We start from the raw sequence: 15,551 nt of genomic DNA, 5'->3' as shown, positions 1-15,551 counted from the left end.
CTAATTTTCTAACAACATTAGTATTCGCAGAATAGACCTCAGCAGTCCAAGACTTACCGGAAGCAGTTACCAACACAACAACCTTATAATCATTACCCGTAGGATCAAAACCAAAGCCTATAGAAAGCGTCGTAATTCTATCGAAATGTATGTTATGTGGGGGAATTAGCTTAGCCTGTTTAGTGGCGGGATTCCAAAGATGGATATAAGGATTTTGAAGTCTACTAACATAAGGCGCGTGCCAAAAATAAACAATGCCATTACAACAACTAACAGTCCCTAAAATGGGAAAGGAGAAGTCAGCTAGTGAGCCTGAGGCACCAATTTCACAAGAATCCAGATGGAGCAGAGACATTCCCCTTCTGTCGAGGATAAGAATTTGATTAGCTCCAGGTGCTGTGATAGTGTGGTTGAGGTGCGATTTGATAAAATTTGGACTTGAAATTAGGGATAACCAGGGTTTACACACTGATTTGCAACGGAGTAATGGCTTAACTGGCAGTCTAACAAGAATCTCAGAAATGAGATCTTGTGTTAACATATCAAAGAAAGGAGTAGTACAATCGGAACTCATCGTAATGGGGTTTAGGGTTTGCGGGATCTCTGTTATCAGCGGCGGAACCAGGAATCTAACATGGGGAATCAAAATAAATAAAAGTAGAGAACATACCGATTTATTTGAGATGTACACGCCTTTCTTTGATCAAATAAAAAGAATTAATGATCTCCTCGGCAGAAATGGTCTCTGCAATCTCCTTTTCAATATACACTATCAAATATGTATAATATACTGCATATTTTTCTGGGGAGTACTCTAACCAAGGAAATTTATCAAACCAACTCTTTTGAAATCGACGGGATAATTTTATGGACCAGAGAAGGGATAAACTTGCACAGGTTGATATGGGCCAAGATCAATGTATGCTCTCCTAATTAAATCTTTTTTATTTGGATGATAAGTCTCAATTTGTTTCCGTAAACCAGGATCACGTATTAACGAATTGAAATCAATAATTTCATCAGTGTTCTCAGAATCAATACCTTAATTAACAATCTCTGGATTTTGAGGATTTTGCTCGGAATTTCTGTTTATTCCACCAAAAATCAGAGGCTCAACTTCATCTCCAGTGACTTCAATTGAGGCGGCAGAAGGTTCTTCATCTTCACAAGTAGTTGTTTGCTTCTTCTTGGGTTGAAAATAGGATGTAATCTCTTTTCTCTTACTCATATTTACGGATTAGATGCAATGGTAGAGTAGATAAAGAGGGATGATATTATGAATTGTAATTTTGTAACCTGTATGTATAGTGTGTATTGGGGGTTTTGGGACCGGAGCAGAACAACTGAACAAGTTTGTTCTGGTTTTAGACTTTAAGTTTAAGCATTTTTTTTTAATTTCAAATTGTACTATCTTTATCTTATATGTTTATTTATTAATTATTAAGATTAATGAACAAATTCCATGATTTCCATCTAATCAAAATTATTTTGAATGAAATAATTAACAAAATTAATAAAATTTTGTATAATCAATTCTCAATTTCAATTTTTTTTTTAAATCTAGGGAGACAAAAAAATTTTTGATAGTAAATTTTAAAAATTTATATTAAAATTTTGAGTTTATTCCGTAGTTGGCGGGACCGGGGCTCCTCTCCCTAGTTCCTCCCAATATGTTATAGTGTTTATGTTATGTTTGGTCAGGAAGAGAGAAACGAAATGAAATAAAATGAGGGGCGTTTGAGCAAAAATCAAACCAAAATCTAACGCTCTAATTAAGGTTTTGTTTAGTCCTAATCCGGATCGATTAGAGCAAATTAAAAATCGGTTAGATTCAGCTTTTGAAATATCCAGTAATAAAAACTATATTTTTAAATTATATATATTTTACATACATTTTTAATTTATAATTGTATATAATTATAAAAAAATATAGAGATTGTACCATGAACTAAATTATTTTGATTCGGGTCAGTATATAACACAACTGAATACTAAGTCTCATGAATGATTAAAATTAATGAGCAATAATGTAGTTTGGAGAGAAAATTTGGGTGAGTGCAAATTTGTTAGGATGAAAATAGTGAAAAAAATGGTACATGAATGCATTTTTTGTTGAGCTCTAGCTGATGTTATTAAGAATGAAATGGACGAAAAATAGAAAAATGAATATTCAACATATATTGTATTTTAAAATTTATTTTTATTCATTTCAACCAAATATAACATTAATTTATTATTGGCGAGTTTAAATACATAAAATTTAAATGTTATTTATATATTTAGACCTAATTGTACTTCAATGAGACGAAGTATCTAGCCAAAAAAAATACTCTGTTAACTGATGCCTACTAAAGAGGTGTGCCAAAAGTGAGGCTGCCCATTTGGTCTAAACAAAACATCTATGTTATCGGACCATGTAATCAACTCACGGCTAAAATGCTTTTTTCTTGTTCTTGTCCTTCCATTCTTGGATTAATGCTTCTATCCTAGCTTCAACAGCTTTGTGGAAGCCAGGATATGGTTCATAGTGCAATAACATTAATACCTGGATTAACACACATTGCATTATTATGACTCAAAAGGAGAAAGCAGTTCCTGTAAACATATTAGAAGAGTTAAATTTACCTCAAGTAGCACGAAGAAAGGTGCCATCAGGAAGGCCTGAACTAGATTGTCCAAAAGAGCCGGTGCCCGCTTCTACAGAAACAAGTTAGACTGTAACATGTTACGGAAGTTTAAATAATATCAGATTAGAGTAATATGTACCTCAAAAACACCATGGCCGATAAACTGTGCAGTCCAACAGATTATTTGAGCTGCTAGGACAACCTGAAATTAACAGGGTAATATTATTCAAAATTGCAAGTCTGCAAATAGAAAATATCATATCATATGACCGATGAACGGGCTGCCTATGATTTATCAATAATATAGACTTTTGATTGTTAAGTAACCAATCGCAATAAAACCTTAAGGTGGTAGAAGAAGACCCGAACAAGATCTTATATTCTTTAACCCTGATAATCAAACATGGGGGAATAATGTCTGTATACTAACGATGTCTTTAACATTTTTATGCACTTTCATTTCATCACAGTGATACAGATGTGCTCGTGGGAGTATTCCAAGTCTTCCTAATTCTACCTGGGGGGAATACATGCTTAAATGGATGGATTCTCAGCTTATTAGGACCCATAATATTTTAATAAGGTAGATCACAAAAGTAGGTTATTCAATAAAGTTGATGTTGCTCCTGTAATTCGCCAAATACTGCACCTTCACAGAATTACAGCATTAACAAGACATCTTGTACTGTAAGCAAATTCTAAATCAAGTCTACTGCTTCAAGTTATGAATTATAGAATGCTTCTGTTAAATATACTTTCTGGACTAGCTTCATATTTTCGACACTAACAAGACATCTTATACTCTCAAAGCAAATTCAAAATTAAGTCTACTGCTTCAGGTTATGAATTATAGAATGCTTCTGTTAAACAGACTTCATAATTTCGACACACTATGAGAAAACCATCATTGGTCTACTAAATAAGCAGATAAAAAGACAATGAAACTACATGTGTTACTGAAAAATAGCACCAGAAAGTGAGAAAATCAAATCATACATCTTCGATTATTTTGGCTTAAACATAAATTTACGAAAAAAAATAACAATTTTGCAAAAAACTAAAAAAATGCTGCAACTTGCAAGTACCTTCCAAGCTAGAGAAAAGCCCAAATGACTTGCAAGGAAACTAGCAAACACCCAACAGCCAGAACAGATAAGAGCACCAAGAGAACCAGCTTTGTAATCAAGGCCAATATAGAACAACCCATAAATCACAGTTAACAAGAACCCAAAATTGAAAATCAAAGGACGGCCCAAAAACAAGATTTCAGGAGAGGTAAAAAGTGGGGGAGTAAAGTAGCAGAGAATGAGGGCAGTAAAAAAAATGGGCCAAACGAAAATGGTATGAATGAAAATGTTAACTGGGTTGTGGTGGTATGATCCATAGAATGCAAAGTGTTTTTCAAGATCAAACAGTCCCATCTTTTTTATTTTCAGGAACACTTAGGGCTTGTTTGGATATGGAATTTTTAACTGTATGAGTACCTTTATATAAGTAGCTAAAGTAGTGTAAAGAATTAGGGTTTCGTCCAAGAAAGAAAAAAGAAAGCATAATAAGTGTTAAAGTAATCACCGGAATTGTACATGACGTCAAGTTAGTGTTCTTGTTGCAAAAAGCCACTGATTTGTTATAACAAGCAATTTTCTAAAAAGTTGGCCCATGCAGGTCTCGAACCTGCGACCTTCGCGTTATTAGCACGACGCTCTAACCAGCTGAGCTAATGGGCCATGTCCTTTGAAATCTCAAAAATTATATATATCTTATATTTAGTTATTTACACATACAAAAATATGTAATTTTTATGTGCGTTACCAGTTTTGTAATGAGTTCATTATACTGTCATTGTTGTAAACATGGTTCATGCAGTTCATACAAAGGGGTGGATACAAATACTCTCCTTATCCTTGTTATTTCTCTTCCCCTGAATAACAAACAAAATATCAGTACAGATTATTATTTCAGCTAACATTAAACAAGATAAAACTAGCAGAGCAGTAAGTTTATCACTAAACATGGCTGAAGCTATCATGAGTTTCAGTACATTTATCAAGCCTAATGCTCACATTTCTTGTTTTCAAACAACTTATAGACTGGACTTAAACTCTTTATCATCGAAATCCGTAAGTAACTTTTCATTTTTGCTCTGTACACTTGAGTTCTAACATCACTTGATTCATGTAATTGTACCTTCAACTTTTCAAGCTTGCCTTTGCAGGTCAGGCAGTATTACTCAAGTTCTGGATTTAGCAATGGTTGTCAAAAGGTACGTAAAACACACACACTCGCACGCGCACACATGGAATGATAATTTGCAGTGCTAGCTTTGTATCATATAATTGTTGATGAAATTTTGTTAATTTGGTTAAACAGATTGAGGGCAGCAAGAACAAGAGGGCTGAAATGCAGAAAATGAAAGCTTTGCCAGATTTAACACTGATGGCAGTACTAGTTGAGCATATGGAAGGCCAGAGAGACATGATTACCCATAAATCTATTTGGCACCTTAGTGATGTAGCTATGAAGAATGTTTGTGAGTGTTACTTTCATTTATCATTATCTTTATTTATTATTGCCCTTATTATTTTCAAGAATTTGTTTTAATGTAAAATGATAATCTTGAATGTGCTGGTAAAGTTAATTTTTGCAAGGATTCATTGATAGCCTAGTGACAAGTCACTTCCTCGTCTCCCTTGACATGTTTGAAATTTGCTTTCCTCTGCGTATACTTAAAAATGTAACATGTTGTAAAATGCCAATAATAGAAATGACATTTGGCTTCTCAATTTTATGTAGACACTTTCTACATCATGTTTACATGCTGGGGATGTTGCTTCTTTGGTTCCACAAAAGTGAGCAATCCATACTACTTTCTTTTTCTATTTTCCATGCCTATTGAATATAACAAAAGATTTTTAAGCGTCTTATAAATCCCTTGATATGGTTTAGGATCCATACTATGATTCAGAGCAGTACAGAAAAGATGGAGGAGATGGAACAGGGCATTGGGTATATGAAAAGGTAAAAAAAGTTGTTAGTTTTGCTACTGGTCATCCATCCTTATTGTATTATAATCTTAATTTTAAAAGAAACACAAAGGTTGTTCATCTTTAAGGATTGAGTTTAAGACAGTAGGAATAGTTTAATCCGAGATTATTGTTCTGCAACAAAAAACCAAGCAAAAAGACTAATGTCTGCAATGTATACATGTGGGTTCTAGCAAGAGGATATAGAAGAGTCAGCTAGAGCAGCATTGTGGAGAGAAGAGCTAATTGAGGAGATTGAGCAGAAGGTTGGAGGGCTCCGAGAACTGGAAGAAGCTGGCAAGAAGGAGGAGGAGCTTGTTCGTTAGCGATGTACATATAATTTACGATCAAATTCTCAGCGTCTTCTAACTCCTAAGTCCTAATATGTCCATGTTTTTACATAATAATCTTTTTCATATATTTGTAAAAAGCAAGTACAGATGAAATTAATTGCATCGTATATACTGCAAGATCTTAGGTTCGTATGTGCTAGTTGTTACGACCTGATGAAGATAAAACATGAGTTGAACCAAGTCAGGCACTCGACTTCAGTGCTAATATTGGTCTATTTAGTACTTGAAAAGAACTTCAAGGGGTGTGTGCCGCTCCTATATATCCTGGTTCCACAATGAAATATCTTACTCTGTTTGACAAGCGAAATCCATGTTTTATAACTGACAGTGAAAGACCATACTGAATTCCACAAAACCGAAAATTTGTTAATTTCTTATAGTTGACATTAACTTCAAATATTTTGAGCTACAGAAGTTTGCAATGGTAGATCACACCATATTGTTAAAAGCTATGCAGACAATGCGGCCAGTCTTTTTTGTTCAGAACCATATATAGTGTTTGGTGAAACACAAAAAGAAATGTTTGATGCTATCAGCAACCTCATCATTGTAATCAGAACCATCTATTAGTAATTACATATAATAATCTAATTATTTCCTTTATAAGAGGGACGAAGAACTGATGAGAAAGCTATATTGCAGTGCTAAGTCACAAGACAATAAATTAACTTCACGGTATATAAATAAATTTTACATACATTATTATGATCTGACAGATAAGATATCCTACAATATTTAGCAACTACTTTGATTGAAATTTTGTGTATAATAGTTGCCCGGGATGAGCTGGTTGAAGCTGGAAGGATATTTGATAACTAAGGAGGATCTGTAAGGTCTTCTGGTTTACTGAGTGGACAATGGAAGGGAAGAGATATATCCCAACCATGCTTACTAGAATATTGACATTAGAGTCTGTCCAGTTACCAACATTATCATCTTCTCACTAAAATTAATTGTAAGCAAATGATACAAGTCTCTGAAACTGAAAATTACGAAATATAGTAGATTTGGCTTTCCAGAGAATAGTGCTCCCATTCAGAAGGAAAAGGGACGAGACTTTAACGTTTAGTTTGATTAATTGGAATGAAGTAGAAATTCAATCGAAAACGATGAATACCACAACTCTTTTAGTAAAAAAAATTATAAGTTTCACGGCGTTACTACTTGCTACAGTTGAAAAAATTGGATTCTTTATCACTGGCCGGTGATGCAGCCATCTCTCATTATCTTTGGATGAGGTGGGAAACAAAATTTGAAGTAGCATTATACAAATTCTTTATCCACTTCACATTTCCTATCTTGGGACGCACACAATGCGATTCTGTGTCATAAAATAAAAAATTTTAAAAGGCGACAAACCAGAAAGCTCGTTTCTTATTGGCCATAAAATAGATACTGAGGAGTGGGGGATGAAATATGGGCACAAGTTGATCTACAACCCCCATATCGAGAGGCAGAGGCCGTTGCAATTTCTAGAAGCTCAATTTGGTCTTGCAGACTTCCCAAACAATTGGCTGTCACAGTTTCACTCTGCGTTCAGTGTGCATTCATTCACACAGATTCTCCGAAACCATTGGCTATGACATTGCATATTAAATACTATCATATCCAGCACGCTACAAAACAAGATATGATACTACAGCTTTTGCCCCAAGTGAATGCATTTAGCTATTGCCATTGCATGTCTGGTCCAAAGCATGGGGAAGCTTTATTTGTTTATGTCCCTCGTGTAGAGGCCACAGCCAGCCCCGTCCTAATTGCAAAATTTAATATTTTTGAAACTAAATTTTTATGGAGGCCACAGCTCTCCCGTGACATTGTAAATTGGATACTATTGCTTGTGCATTGTAAATTTAGTATCTTATCGTGTTATGTGTACAGTGTGTATTACGATATTTAGTATGAATGCACGTGGAGTTCTATTACGTTTATGTTATGATACTAACAATTGTTTGGCCTTGATAATTTTGCATAGACATAGAACGGTAAAAAAAGAGGATAAAGGGGGTAAGAAAGCAGAGCAATCTGCAGTGTACAGAGGTCGGAATATATTTGTGGTCTTAGAAATTGTGCCGCACACCTTATCCTAAAATTGAGCACCTACTCCACCTGCCTCTGCTGTGCAGTCTTAAGCACAGTCCTGGTAAAAATACAAACATACAGATAAGATTGGGCACCGACTATTACATCTCGCCGCTTCTTCTTTTCAAATTTAGCTTAAATTTAATTTCGAATTTCGTATTAAGTGACCTTGAAAAAATAGCTACCTTATCTAAGCCACTTGTAGATTGGGGTTATATGAGAAGAACTCTATAGCCAAAAGTTTAAAGATAGATCAAATGCTTGATCATGTACTAACATTAATTTTCGGTGATAAAATATTCACGTAAATTTTACGTGAACAGATGATTACAATGATCGCAGAGCATGACCATACGTTTTAAATTCATCGGCACTCAGTTAATAATTACTTGTAACTACTGTATAATTTAGCTTAACAGAGTCCAGTGAGAATTGTGAAACATCATCTTGATCCAACAAAAAATGGCAAGATTCTTTAGTTTTTTAAAGAAAATAATTGATCATGATTATTGATTCCTAAACAAAGAGCAAGTGGAACTAACAAGAAGTACAAACAAATACTTAATCATGTCAAAGTACACATCAGACACAACTCATATCCTCGTTAATCAATCCCACTCCTTTGACTAATATTATCCAAACTACCCTGTTAATCTCCGTTTTTTATTCTTTTCATGTGGATAAATCTTATTTGAACCTATCCACATCATTGACCCCCCTTTTATCTACTTATACACAGACATTTATACATACACACATGTTCCTTTTGAATCTTTACTTCTACCACAATCAAGGATTTCTTGATTCTTCATTGTTTTTTAGGCTCCTCACTTTTATTAAAAACAGTGATACATACATTTGTTTCTTGGAGAACTAGGTTCTTGGGTACTTACATTTGATGCTTAAAGACTGCAAAATTTTATGCACATGGCTTGTTCTTTTCAGATCAATTCTTTTACTTGTTGCTCTAATGACAACAATCTCAAGACTTGGCCCTTTTCACCTTGTCCTATAAATTTTAAGGATTCTAAATTTATGGGAAAATCCATAGGCTTATCAACAGATCAAAGAAGTTTCAGCAATGGCAATGTTAAAGCTCCTGCAAAATTTTCTGTTAACGTATGCAATCTCATTTCTTCTTTCTCCTTTGTTTTTCATTTTAAAATGTGTTATTTCTTTTACCTTCTTTGTTTATATATTTTGGTTCGAGCGGGATATACTGAGCATGTTCGGTTTGGTTTTGTTATATGTTTTGGTTGACTATTATGATCTAAAATGAGCATTGGATGATTTTAGGCACAAGCATCACTATGTGTAAGCAGAAGTATGAGATGGTGGGAGAAGACACTCAAACCAAACATGATAGAGATCCATTCAGGCCAAGAGCTTGTTGATGCATTATCAAATGCAGGGGACAGATTGGTCATTGTTGACTTTTATTCCCCTGGTTGTGGAGGTTGCAAAGCTCTGCACCCCAAGGTAATATACATGTATGCTTATTTTCTTTTTATTTATTTGTTGTTTTAGGTTGACACAATATATGAGTAGTAGTTGAGTACTAATAATTCATCACTTTCTTGATGTTTCCAGATGTGTCAACTAGCTGAATCAAACTCTGATGCAATATTTCTCAAAGTTAATTATGAAGAGCACAGGAAAATGTGTCAATCTCTTCACATTCATGTCCTGCCCTTCTTTAGATTCTACAGGGGTGCAGAAGGAAAAGTTTGTAGCTTCAGTTGTACCAATGCTACTGTAAGGACTCGTACAGTTTCGGATTTTTCGGATTCGTATTTTTTGTGCATCTTTATATCTATGAGTTGTACTAATAGTTTATTGAAAATCTGTATGCAGATCAAGAAATTTAAAGATGCATTGGCAAAATATGGTAGTGATCTATCTTGTGCTGGTCCAGCCAAAGGTTTGGATGAAAATGAGCTAATGAGATTAGCCTCAGTGGGAGAAATTTCCATTAATGTACCTAAATTACCCTCTACAAGTGAGGAGCATAGAAGGGAAGATTTGGTTGTATCTGCCTTTGTTTGACTTGATGGGGGGCAAAAACAGGATTTAGAAAGAAGATAATGCATTAACTATTGTGGATCAAATCTTAACTTTTTACAAGATTGATCTCTGGAGTCAAAAGCAATTTAGTAAGATATTTATTGTGTTGGGTACTCTTGTTGTTGTGGATTTGAATAAGTAGGGTATTAATTATTAGATTGTCATTGTCTACAAGCATTGCATTGTTGGTTGAGTTATTGGATTCAGGATACATTGCAATTATAAATCTCGTATATTTTCTTTTGTTCAGAAACAGATCCAGTCTGAGTCCAGTTCTAAAACCTGGACAAAAAACAGAACCATATGCTTGCTTGTGAAAGTTCATTTTTTAACAAGTAATTCTTTTCTGTGAATGAAGTTCTCTGCATCCGGGCTTATTTTGCGGTGCAAAGCAAAGGCTCAACAAAGTTTTATGTAGTTAACTTTGTACAATGTTACAACAATCAAAACTGTATCACTTTGATGGCAACCCCCGATTTTATAGCCCTCGTTTTAAGTTAGCTTCTTCACCAGAAATTAGTTTTTTAATCAAACTAGAGGTCTATCAAATGAAAAACTAGTGTTTGGCAGTTAGTTTAATGAAGTAGTTTTGATTAAAAAACTAATTTTGGAAAGACCATAACGTATAAACAAGTTAATTCAAACATTTATTTACCGAATAATTTTATTTAAAACAACTAAATTCAATTCATCCATCAAAACAGCTTGGGTTAGTCAAAACAATTATCAAAAAAATAGTCTTTTTCCGATCCCCTTAAATAACATACTTGTCTTTTGTTTTGTACTCCATGTATTCCTAATCGATTTTGAACTCTCCTCAGTCGGTCAAATTATTATACATGCAATTACTTAAGACATAAACCCTAAAATAAGTTGTTTTTATCCCTGTCTCTGCTTCCTCCTTTAAGTTCTTGTGCCCATATGAATATTCCACAATCCATGATCATGGTACGTAAAATCCTTCATGTTGGTTAATGATTGAATTCAATACTTAGTTTTAAATTTTTCAATATGTTTGAAGCATAATATTTAATTTCTCTATAGTCTATACGTACATAGTTTGTATTTATGTGTAGCCATCGCGTTCTATAGAAATAGTAATCCGAAGAGGTGCATTCGCTTGCATTGTTCTTTTATAGTTAACCCATCTTGTTTTGATAAAATTCGAACTTTCGATATCGCGTAAGGTGAGCAAGCTGTTACACCGAGAGATTTTGGGTCATTAGCTTAATTGCATTGTTGTTCTATTGTTTGTTTGATATCCAAAGCAATAGTAAAATACTGATAGGAAAATAGTACTAAAAATGTTTACCCAACATCTTACATTCTGTTTGTTGGAAGGTTTGCAAGGACGAGTCCTTTATTATGAATTTACAAACAGAGATCGTGGCTGACATTCTATCAAGAATTCCGATCAAGTCAATATTCCATTGCAAATGTGTGTGCAAAACATGGCACGATTTACTCTCAGAACCTTATTTTGTTAATCTGCATCTACCAAGATCACCAGCTGGGCTCATAATTCACCGATCAAACTACCCGCAAGAAACTGATATCCTTAAACTGGTTGAACTAGACGGAGAAAGTGACCATCATAATATTCATCATAATCCTCTAACGAGATTTGACCTAGGACTAGGCTTCAATTATGATGCGTTGCTATTATGTGAAACAGTTAATGGGTTGATATGTTTATGGAATTATTATGGAGTTGCGGGTTACATATGCAATCCAATTACACGAGAGTACATACTCATTCCAGATCAAAAGTATGACAGCCCATATGCTATTGTAACTTGTGGCTTTGGATATGTTGAAGCCAGCGACGAGTACAAGGTTGTACGCTTGTACATGCATATGAAAACTGGCAAGTCAGAGTGCAAGATATATACGCTTGGAACAGGCGTGTGGAGAAGTTTAGGACATCTTCCCTTCCCACTCATTAGTTTTCAGAATGGTATATATCTCAATGGCAACCTTCACTGGTTAACTACTGATCCTGAGGGCACACCTAATGAAATGGTTTGTACTTTTGATTTGGAGAAAGAGTTATTTCTGTTAACTCCTGCTGCTCCTTTTGTTGTTGGGAGGGATGTAAAAGATAGAATTAGGTACCTGGGTACACTAGGAGAGTGCTTGTGTATATGTGATAGCACTGCAGATTTTGAACTCTCTATTTGGGTGATGAAGGATTATGAAATGAAAGAAATGTGGAGTAAAGAAATCGTGATTCGAGAACCTAGTCTCCAATATCAGAATGTTCGTCCTCTAATATTTTTGGAAAGTGGGTGTATCTTAATGGTATGCTTGGATAGGTTTTTGTTCACTTATTGTCCTGAATATGGAACTGTGCAAATTATCGAGGATGCTCCCAAAAAAGCATTTGATGCAAGGGTTTATGTCCCCAGCTTTATCAGACTCGGGAGTTTTGTCTTGGAGAATGTTTTTGTTTTCTAGTTCATAGGTACAGTTGCTTTCCGCCTAAAGAAGTTATTCATTTAACTGGCTGCACAATTAAGATCAGCTCTTTTGTTAAATAGTTTGCAGCCGCCGCACCATGTTTCTTTGAGTAGACTCATTTTTGAAGATGACCTTTGACAATTGGCTAAGTAAATTTATCTACAGAATTGTATATTGGTGCCTGTCTTAAAAACTTTCTGCAACCTGTGATTAATTTTTAAATAATTGGTATTTCTTCCTTGCTATTCACATATCACCGCATGCTTCCCTACTGCTTCTACTTTTCATATAGTTTGATGATTTTTTTGTTAACACTGCATCCTGAAAATGAACAGAGAAATCTTGTGATTTCTTCGTAGACAAGATCAGTTTTGTAACATCTGTTAAACGCCAACAAGATTCTGTAGGAAATAACATATAACTTGTAAATTATGCATTAAAACAAAATATTAACCATGACTCACTTTTCACCTTTTTTTCCATCTATATTCTTTATGCCATAGTATACATTTGCATTTTGCAGTAATTGAAATATTGCACATTGCCAGATGCAAGTGAACAAGTACTGTAATCATCAATCACTGTTAGGAAAAACCTATGACCATTATAGGTAGGATTTTTGAATGGTCCCTATGTATAATGCAAGTAAGATCAAAAGCCTGTTCAGCTCTACAACTAGTAATAGGAAGAAAAGAATTTCTTGACTAGTTTGTTACAGGAAAATTTGACAGATCCCATGTAAAGCAGATGAAACATTGTGTTACAAATATTTGATGTGAACATTTTGTACCAGTAAAAGAGGTATATAGCAAATTTTAACTGCAGCAGGAGCTAATCTATTGCAGTGTCTCTCGATATCATCATTTTTGTCTTTCTTAAGCGGCTGTTTTATTTTTTGATGTTGAGCTGTAGTGAAAGTGTTTGTTATCTCAGTCTGATAAGTATTCCCAGTTAAATGAGTACTAGTATCAGTTGAACAACTGCAGCTTGTCTCTGATCATTATCATAATTCTGTGGATAATCATGTAGTTTGCAGCATCTCTGAACAGAATGTCCAGGCAACTTAAAGCGATCATAGTAAAAGTTTTTTGCTAAATGATCATAGTATAAGGTATTTGTTCGATTTCTTGCTTATAAGAAACTCAGTTTGGACTGTTATTGTTTGCGCCTTCCTTGACCAAACCTTTGATTTGCTGCAAGAACCATAGCATCATCTACCCCATGTGATGCTTGATGCATTTTCTTGTGATTTTCTTCTTGCATTAATAGTTTGTAAGCATGTGAGATAGTAGGCCAAGGACTTGTAATCAATATACTTCCGGTTATGACCTCAAAACCATCATTAATTAAGTTTCATCAGAAACTCTGCAAAACTCCTATCTTCTTGCGACTTCATTATCTTAGCAGTAATCTCAAAGTTGTAGTTTGTATAACAACACAAGAAGTGTAGAAATAAAAACAAATATCTTGAATTTTGAAGAAGAAAAGCAAAGAGATGACACTCAATCAAAAGTCATAATTTGAAAGCGAGTTCAGGATCGCCAATGCTCTAATACCATTACAAATATGATTACCGGACTTTAATGACTAAAAACACATGTACTTCATTGAATATTTATCTACTGCTCAGAACAAATTGAACTGCTCTTTTCTACATTTTGTAGCTTATCTATCATTTTGTTATTTCATACACTAGTAGTTATGCTAGAATGTGCCGTAAGTTGAGTAACAGCAGATATTGTACTTGACTGACAGTGTCATTGTGATGATTGAGTGATATCATATACGTGAATACATACTGATTATGAAATATTTAAACATCTGATTACTGGATATTAGGACATGAGCTTTTCGCGGGTAACTTCTTGAATTTGTTTCAAGTTAAAACAAATGGTACAGTTAAAACTAGATAAATGAATGCACTCGGTTCAAAAATTTTTATCTATATTATTCATTTGTAAAATATTAATTTATCGAGTTTCTACTCTAATAGGATGAGGGGGCGAAAAATTAATTTTTTTTTGTTGAAAGACAAAAAAAGAAATTAGAAAACATAATATGGCAAGGGTATATAAAATCGAACACAGAAGACATAAAGCAACATACATCTACGTTATATTAAAAGAGAGTACATCTGATGTCATTCTTGTTCATGTCTCGTTAAATAGCTGATATCATCAAATCCTACACGTCAAACTCACATTAATTTGATAATATCATCTTTTACTAATATTTTTTCCTAATTAATTATACTTTGAATATCTCTATTTTGTTTATAACATTTACTTATTTTCTCTCTTCCTTATTTCTCATATCTTCCTACTAATTTTTAAAGTCTCCATTAATTTTTTCTTTCACTAATTTAAATATTCATCAATTTATTATTATTTTATATAATTAATAAAAAATATTATAATTTGTAATACTCTTTTTAGGTATTTATATTTATAATTTTATTCTTGTTCTCAGCATCGTAACATTATATGAATATAATACATATTAAAATTAAGGGCATGTGACGGGAACTAATACTTTAAAGTATAAACCCTACAATAAGTTGTTTTAGGATTGCCTCTGGTTTCACCTTCAAGTTCTTTTGCCAAGATGAACATTCCACAATCCAAGATCATGGTAAATGAAATCAGCGTTGGTTAATTTTTATTTTTCTTAATTTGTATATTTGTATTTCGTATTATTAGATGTGTATTTCGATTTTTAGATATTATAATCGGAGAGACTGTGTGTAATATTCAAATTTTTAATCGATTACTAAGTGACAATTTACTCACTGTTAGCGGTTCTTTTTGATGCCTAGAGCTATTTGCATTATAAATTAGGTATTAAATTTATCATAACTTAAAATAACTTAAAACCAACCCCCATTTATAATGAGCCGCGATGTGTCTTGTTTCGCTTAGATCAAACTGCACCTAGATTGTGAT

General features: G+C 33.8%; 4 protein-coding genes and 1 non-coding gene across 5 annotated transcripts; 3 read left to right on the top strand and 2 right to left on the bottom strand.

Annotated features, from left to right (window-relative positions):
* Nucleotides 1–2,180: 2,180 nt before the first annotated feature.
* On the bottom strand, nucleotides 2,181–4,250 carry LOC141716648 (2-hydroxy-palmitic acid dioxygenase MPO1-like). The gene is made up of 4 exons (XM_074518839.1): nucleotides 3,713–4,250; nucleotides 2,767–2,829; nucleotides 2,626–2,697; nucleotides 2,181–2,545 (listed from the first exon to the last, which is right to left on the bottom strand). Exons 1-4 carry the CDS (start codon nucleotides 4,046–4,048, stop codon nucleotides 2,432–2,434), a joined length of 585 nt encoding a protein of 194 aa, XP_074374940.1. The 5' UTR covers nucleotides 4,049–4,250; the 3' UTR covers nucleotides 2,181–2,431.
* A 30-nt stretch (nucleotides 4,251–4,280) lies between these two features.
* Nucleotides 4,281–4,354, bottom strand: TRNAI-AAU (transfer RNA isoleucine (anticodon AAU)). The gene has a single exon. It is a non-coding gene; the product is annotated as a tRNA-Ile (tRNA).
* Nucleotides 4,355–4,476: 122 nt separating this feature from the next.
* LOC141717727 (photosynthetic NDH subunit of subcomplex B 4, chloroplastic) lies at nucleotides 4,477–6,136 on the top strand. Its single transcript, XM_074519916.1, has 6 exons — nucleotides 4,477–4,747; nucleotides 4,843–4,890; nucleotides 4,998–5,157; nucleotides 5,421–5,476; nucleotides 5,574–5,645; nucleotides 5,845–6,136. The coding sequence occupies exons 1-6, from the start codon at nucleotides 4,640–4,642 to the stop codon at nucleotides 5,974–5,976; spliced, it is 576 nt and encodes a 191-aa protein (XP_074376017.1). The 5' UTR covers nucleotides 4,477–4,639; the 3' UTR covers nucleotides 5,977–6,136.
* A 2,705-nt stretch (nucleotides 6,137–8,841) lies between these two features.
* On the top strand, nucleotides 8,842–10,323 carry LOC141716647 (thioredoxin-like 1-2, chloroplastic). Its single transcript, XM_074518838.1, has 4 exons — nucleotides 8,842–9,204; nucleotides 9,382–9,564; nucleotides 9,676–9,840; nucleotides 9,940–10,323. The coding sequence occupies exons 1-4, from the start codon at nucleotides 9,007–9,009 to the stop codon at nucleotides 10,129–10,131; spliced, it is 738 nt and encodes a 245-aa protein (XP_074374939.1). The 5' UTR covers nucleotides 8,842–9,006; the 3' UTR covers nucleotides 10,132–10,323.
* Nucleotides 10,324–11,514: 1,191 nt separating this feature from the next.
* Nucleotides 11,515–12,606, top strand: LOC141718310 (F-box/kelch-repeat protein At3g23880-like). The gene has a single exon (XM_074520693.1). The coding sequence runs from the start codon at nucleotides 11,515–11,517 to the stop codon at nucleotides 12,604–12,606; it is 1,092 nt and encodes a 363-aa protein (XP_074376794.1).
* The last annotated feature ends 2,945 nt before the right edge of the window (nucleotides 12,607–15,551 follow it).

Source organism: Apium graveolens, chromosome 4 (assembly GCF_009905375.1).
Source record: "Apium graveolens cultivar Ventura chromosome 4, ASM990537v1, whole genome shotgun sequence".
Lineage (NCBI taxonomy): Eukaryota > Viridiplantae > Streptophyta > Magnoliopsida > Apiales > Apiaceae > Apium > Apium graveolens.
This window is presented reverse-complemented; position numbering and strand designations above follow the sequence as displayed.

What these genes read in the sequence shown, in the direction of transcription:
- LOC141716648 (XM_074518839.1), bottom strand. Translation starts at nt 4,048, where the DNA reads ATGGGACTGTTTGATCTTGAAAAACACTTTGCATTCTATGGATCATAC. An exon ending in GCTTTTCTCTAGCTTGGAAG is followed by an intron (nt 2,830 to 3,712) that starts GTACTTGCAAGT and finishes TGTTAATTTCAG; the next exon opens with GTTGTCCTAGCAGCTCAAAT. An exon ending in TCGGCCATGGTGTTTTTGAG is followed by an intron (nt 2,698 to 2,766) that starts GTACATATTACT and finishes TTGTTTCTGTAG; the next exon opens with AAGCGGGCACCGGCTCTTTT.
- LOC141716647 (XM_074518838.1), top strand. Translation starts at nt 9,007, where the DNA reads ATGCACATGGCTTGTTCTTTTCAGATCAATTCTTTTACTTGTTGCTCT. An exon ending in CTGCAAAATTTTCTGTTAAC is followed by an intron (nt 9,205 to 9,381) that starts GTATGCAATCTC and finishes GGATGATTTTAG; the next exon opens with GCACAAGCATCACTATGTGT. An exon ending in GCAAAGCTCTGCACCCCAAG is followed by an intron (nt 9,565 to 9,675) that starts GTAATATACATG and finishes TGATGTTTCCAG; the next exon opens with ATGTGTCAACTAGCTGAATC.
- LOC141717727 (XM_074519916.1), top strand. Translation starts at nt 4,640, where the DNA reads ATGGCTGAAGCTATCATGAGTTTCAGTACATTTATCAAGCCTAATGCT. An exon ending in TTAGCAATGGTTGTCAAAAG is followed by an intron (nt 4,891 to 4,997) that starts GTACGTAAAACA and finishes TTGGTTAAACAG; the next exon opens with ATTGAGGGCAGCAAGAACAA. An exon ending in TGTAGCTATGAAGAATGTTT is followed by an intron (nt 5,158 to 5,420) that starts GTGAGTGTTACT and finishes AATTTTATGTAG; the next exon opens with ACACTTTCTACATCATGTTT.
- LOC141718310 (XM_074520693.1), top strand. Translation starts at nt 11,515, where the DNA reads ATGAATTTACAAACAGAGATCGTGGCTGACATTCTATCAAGAATTCCG.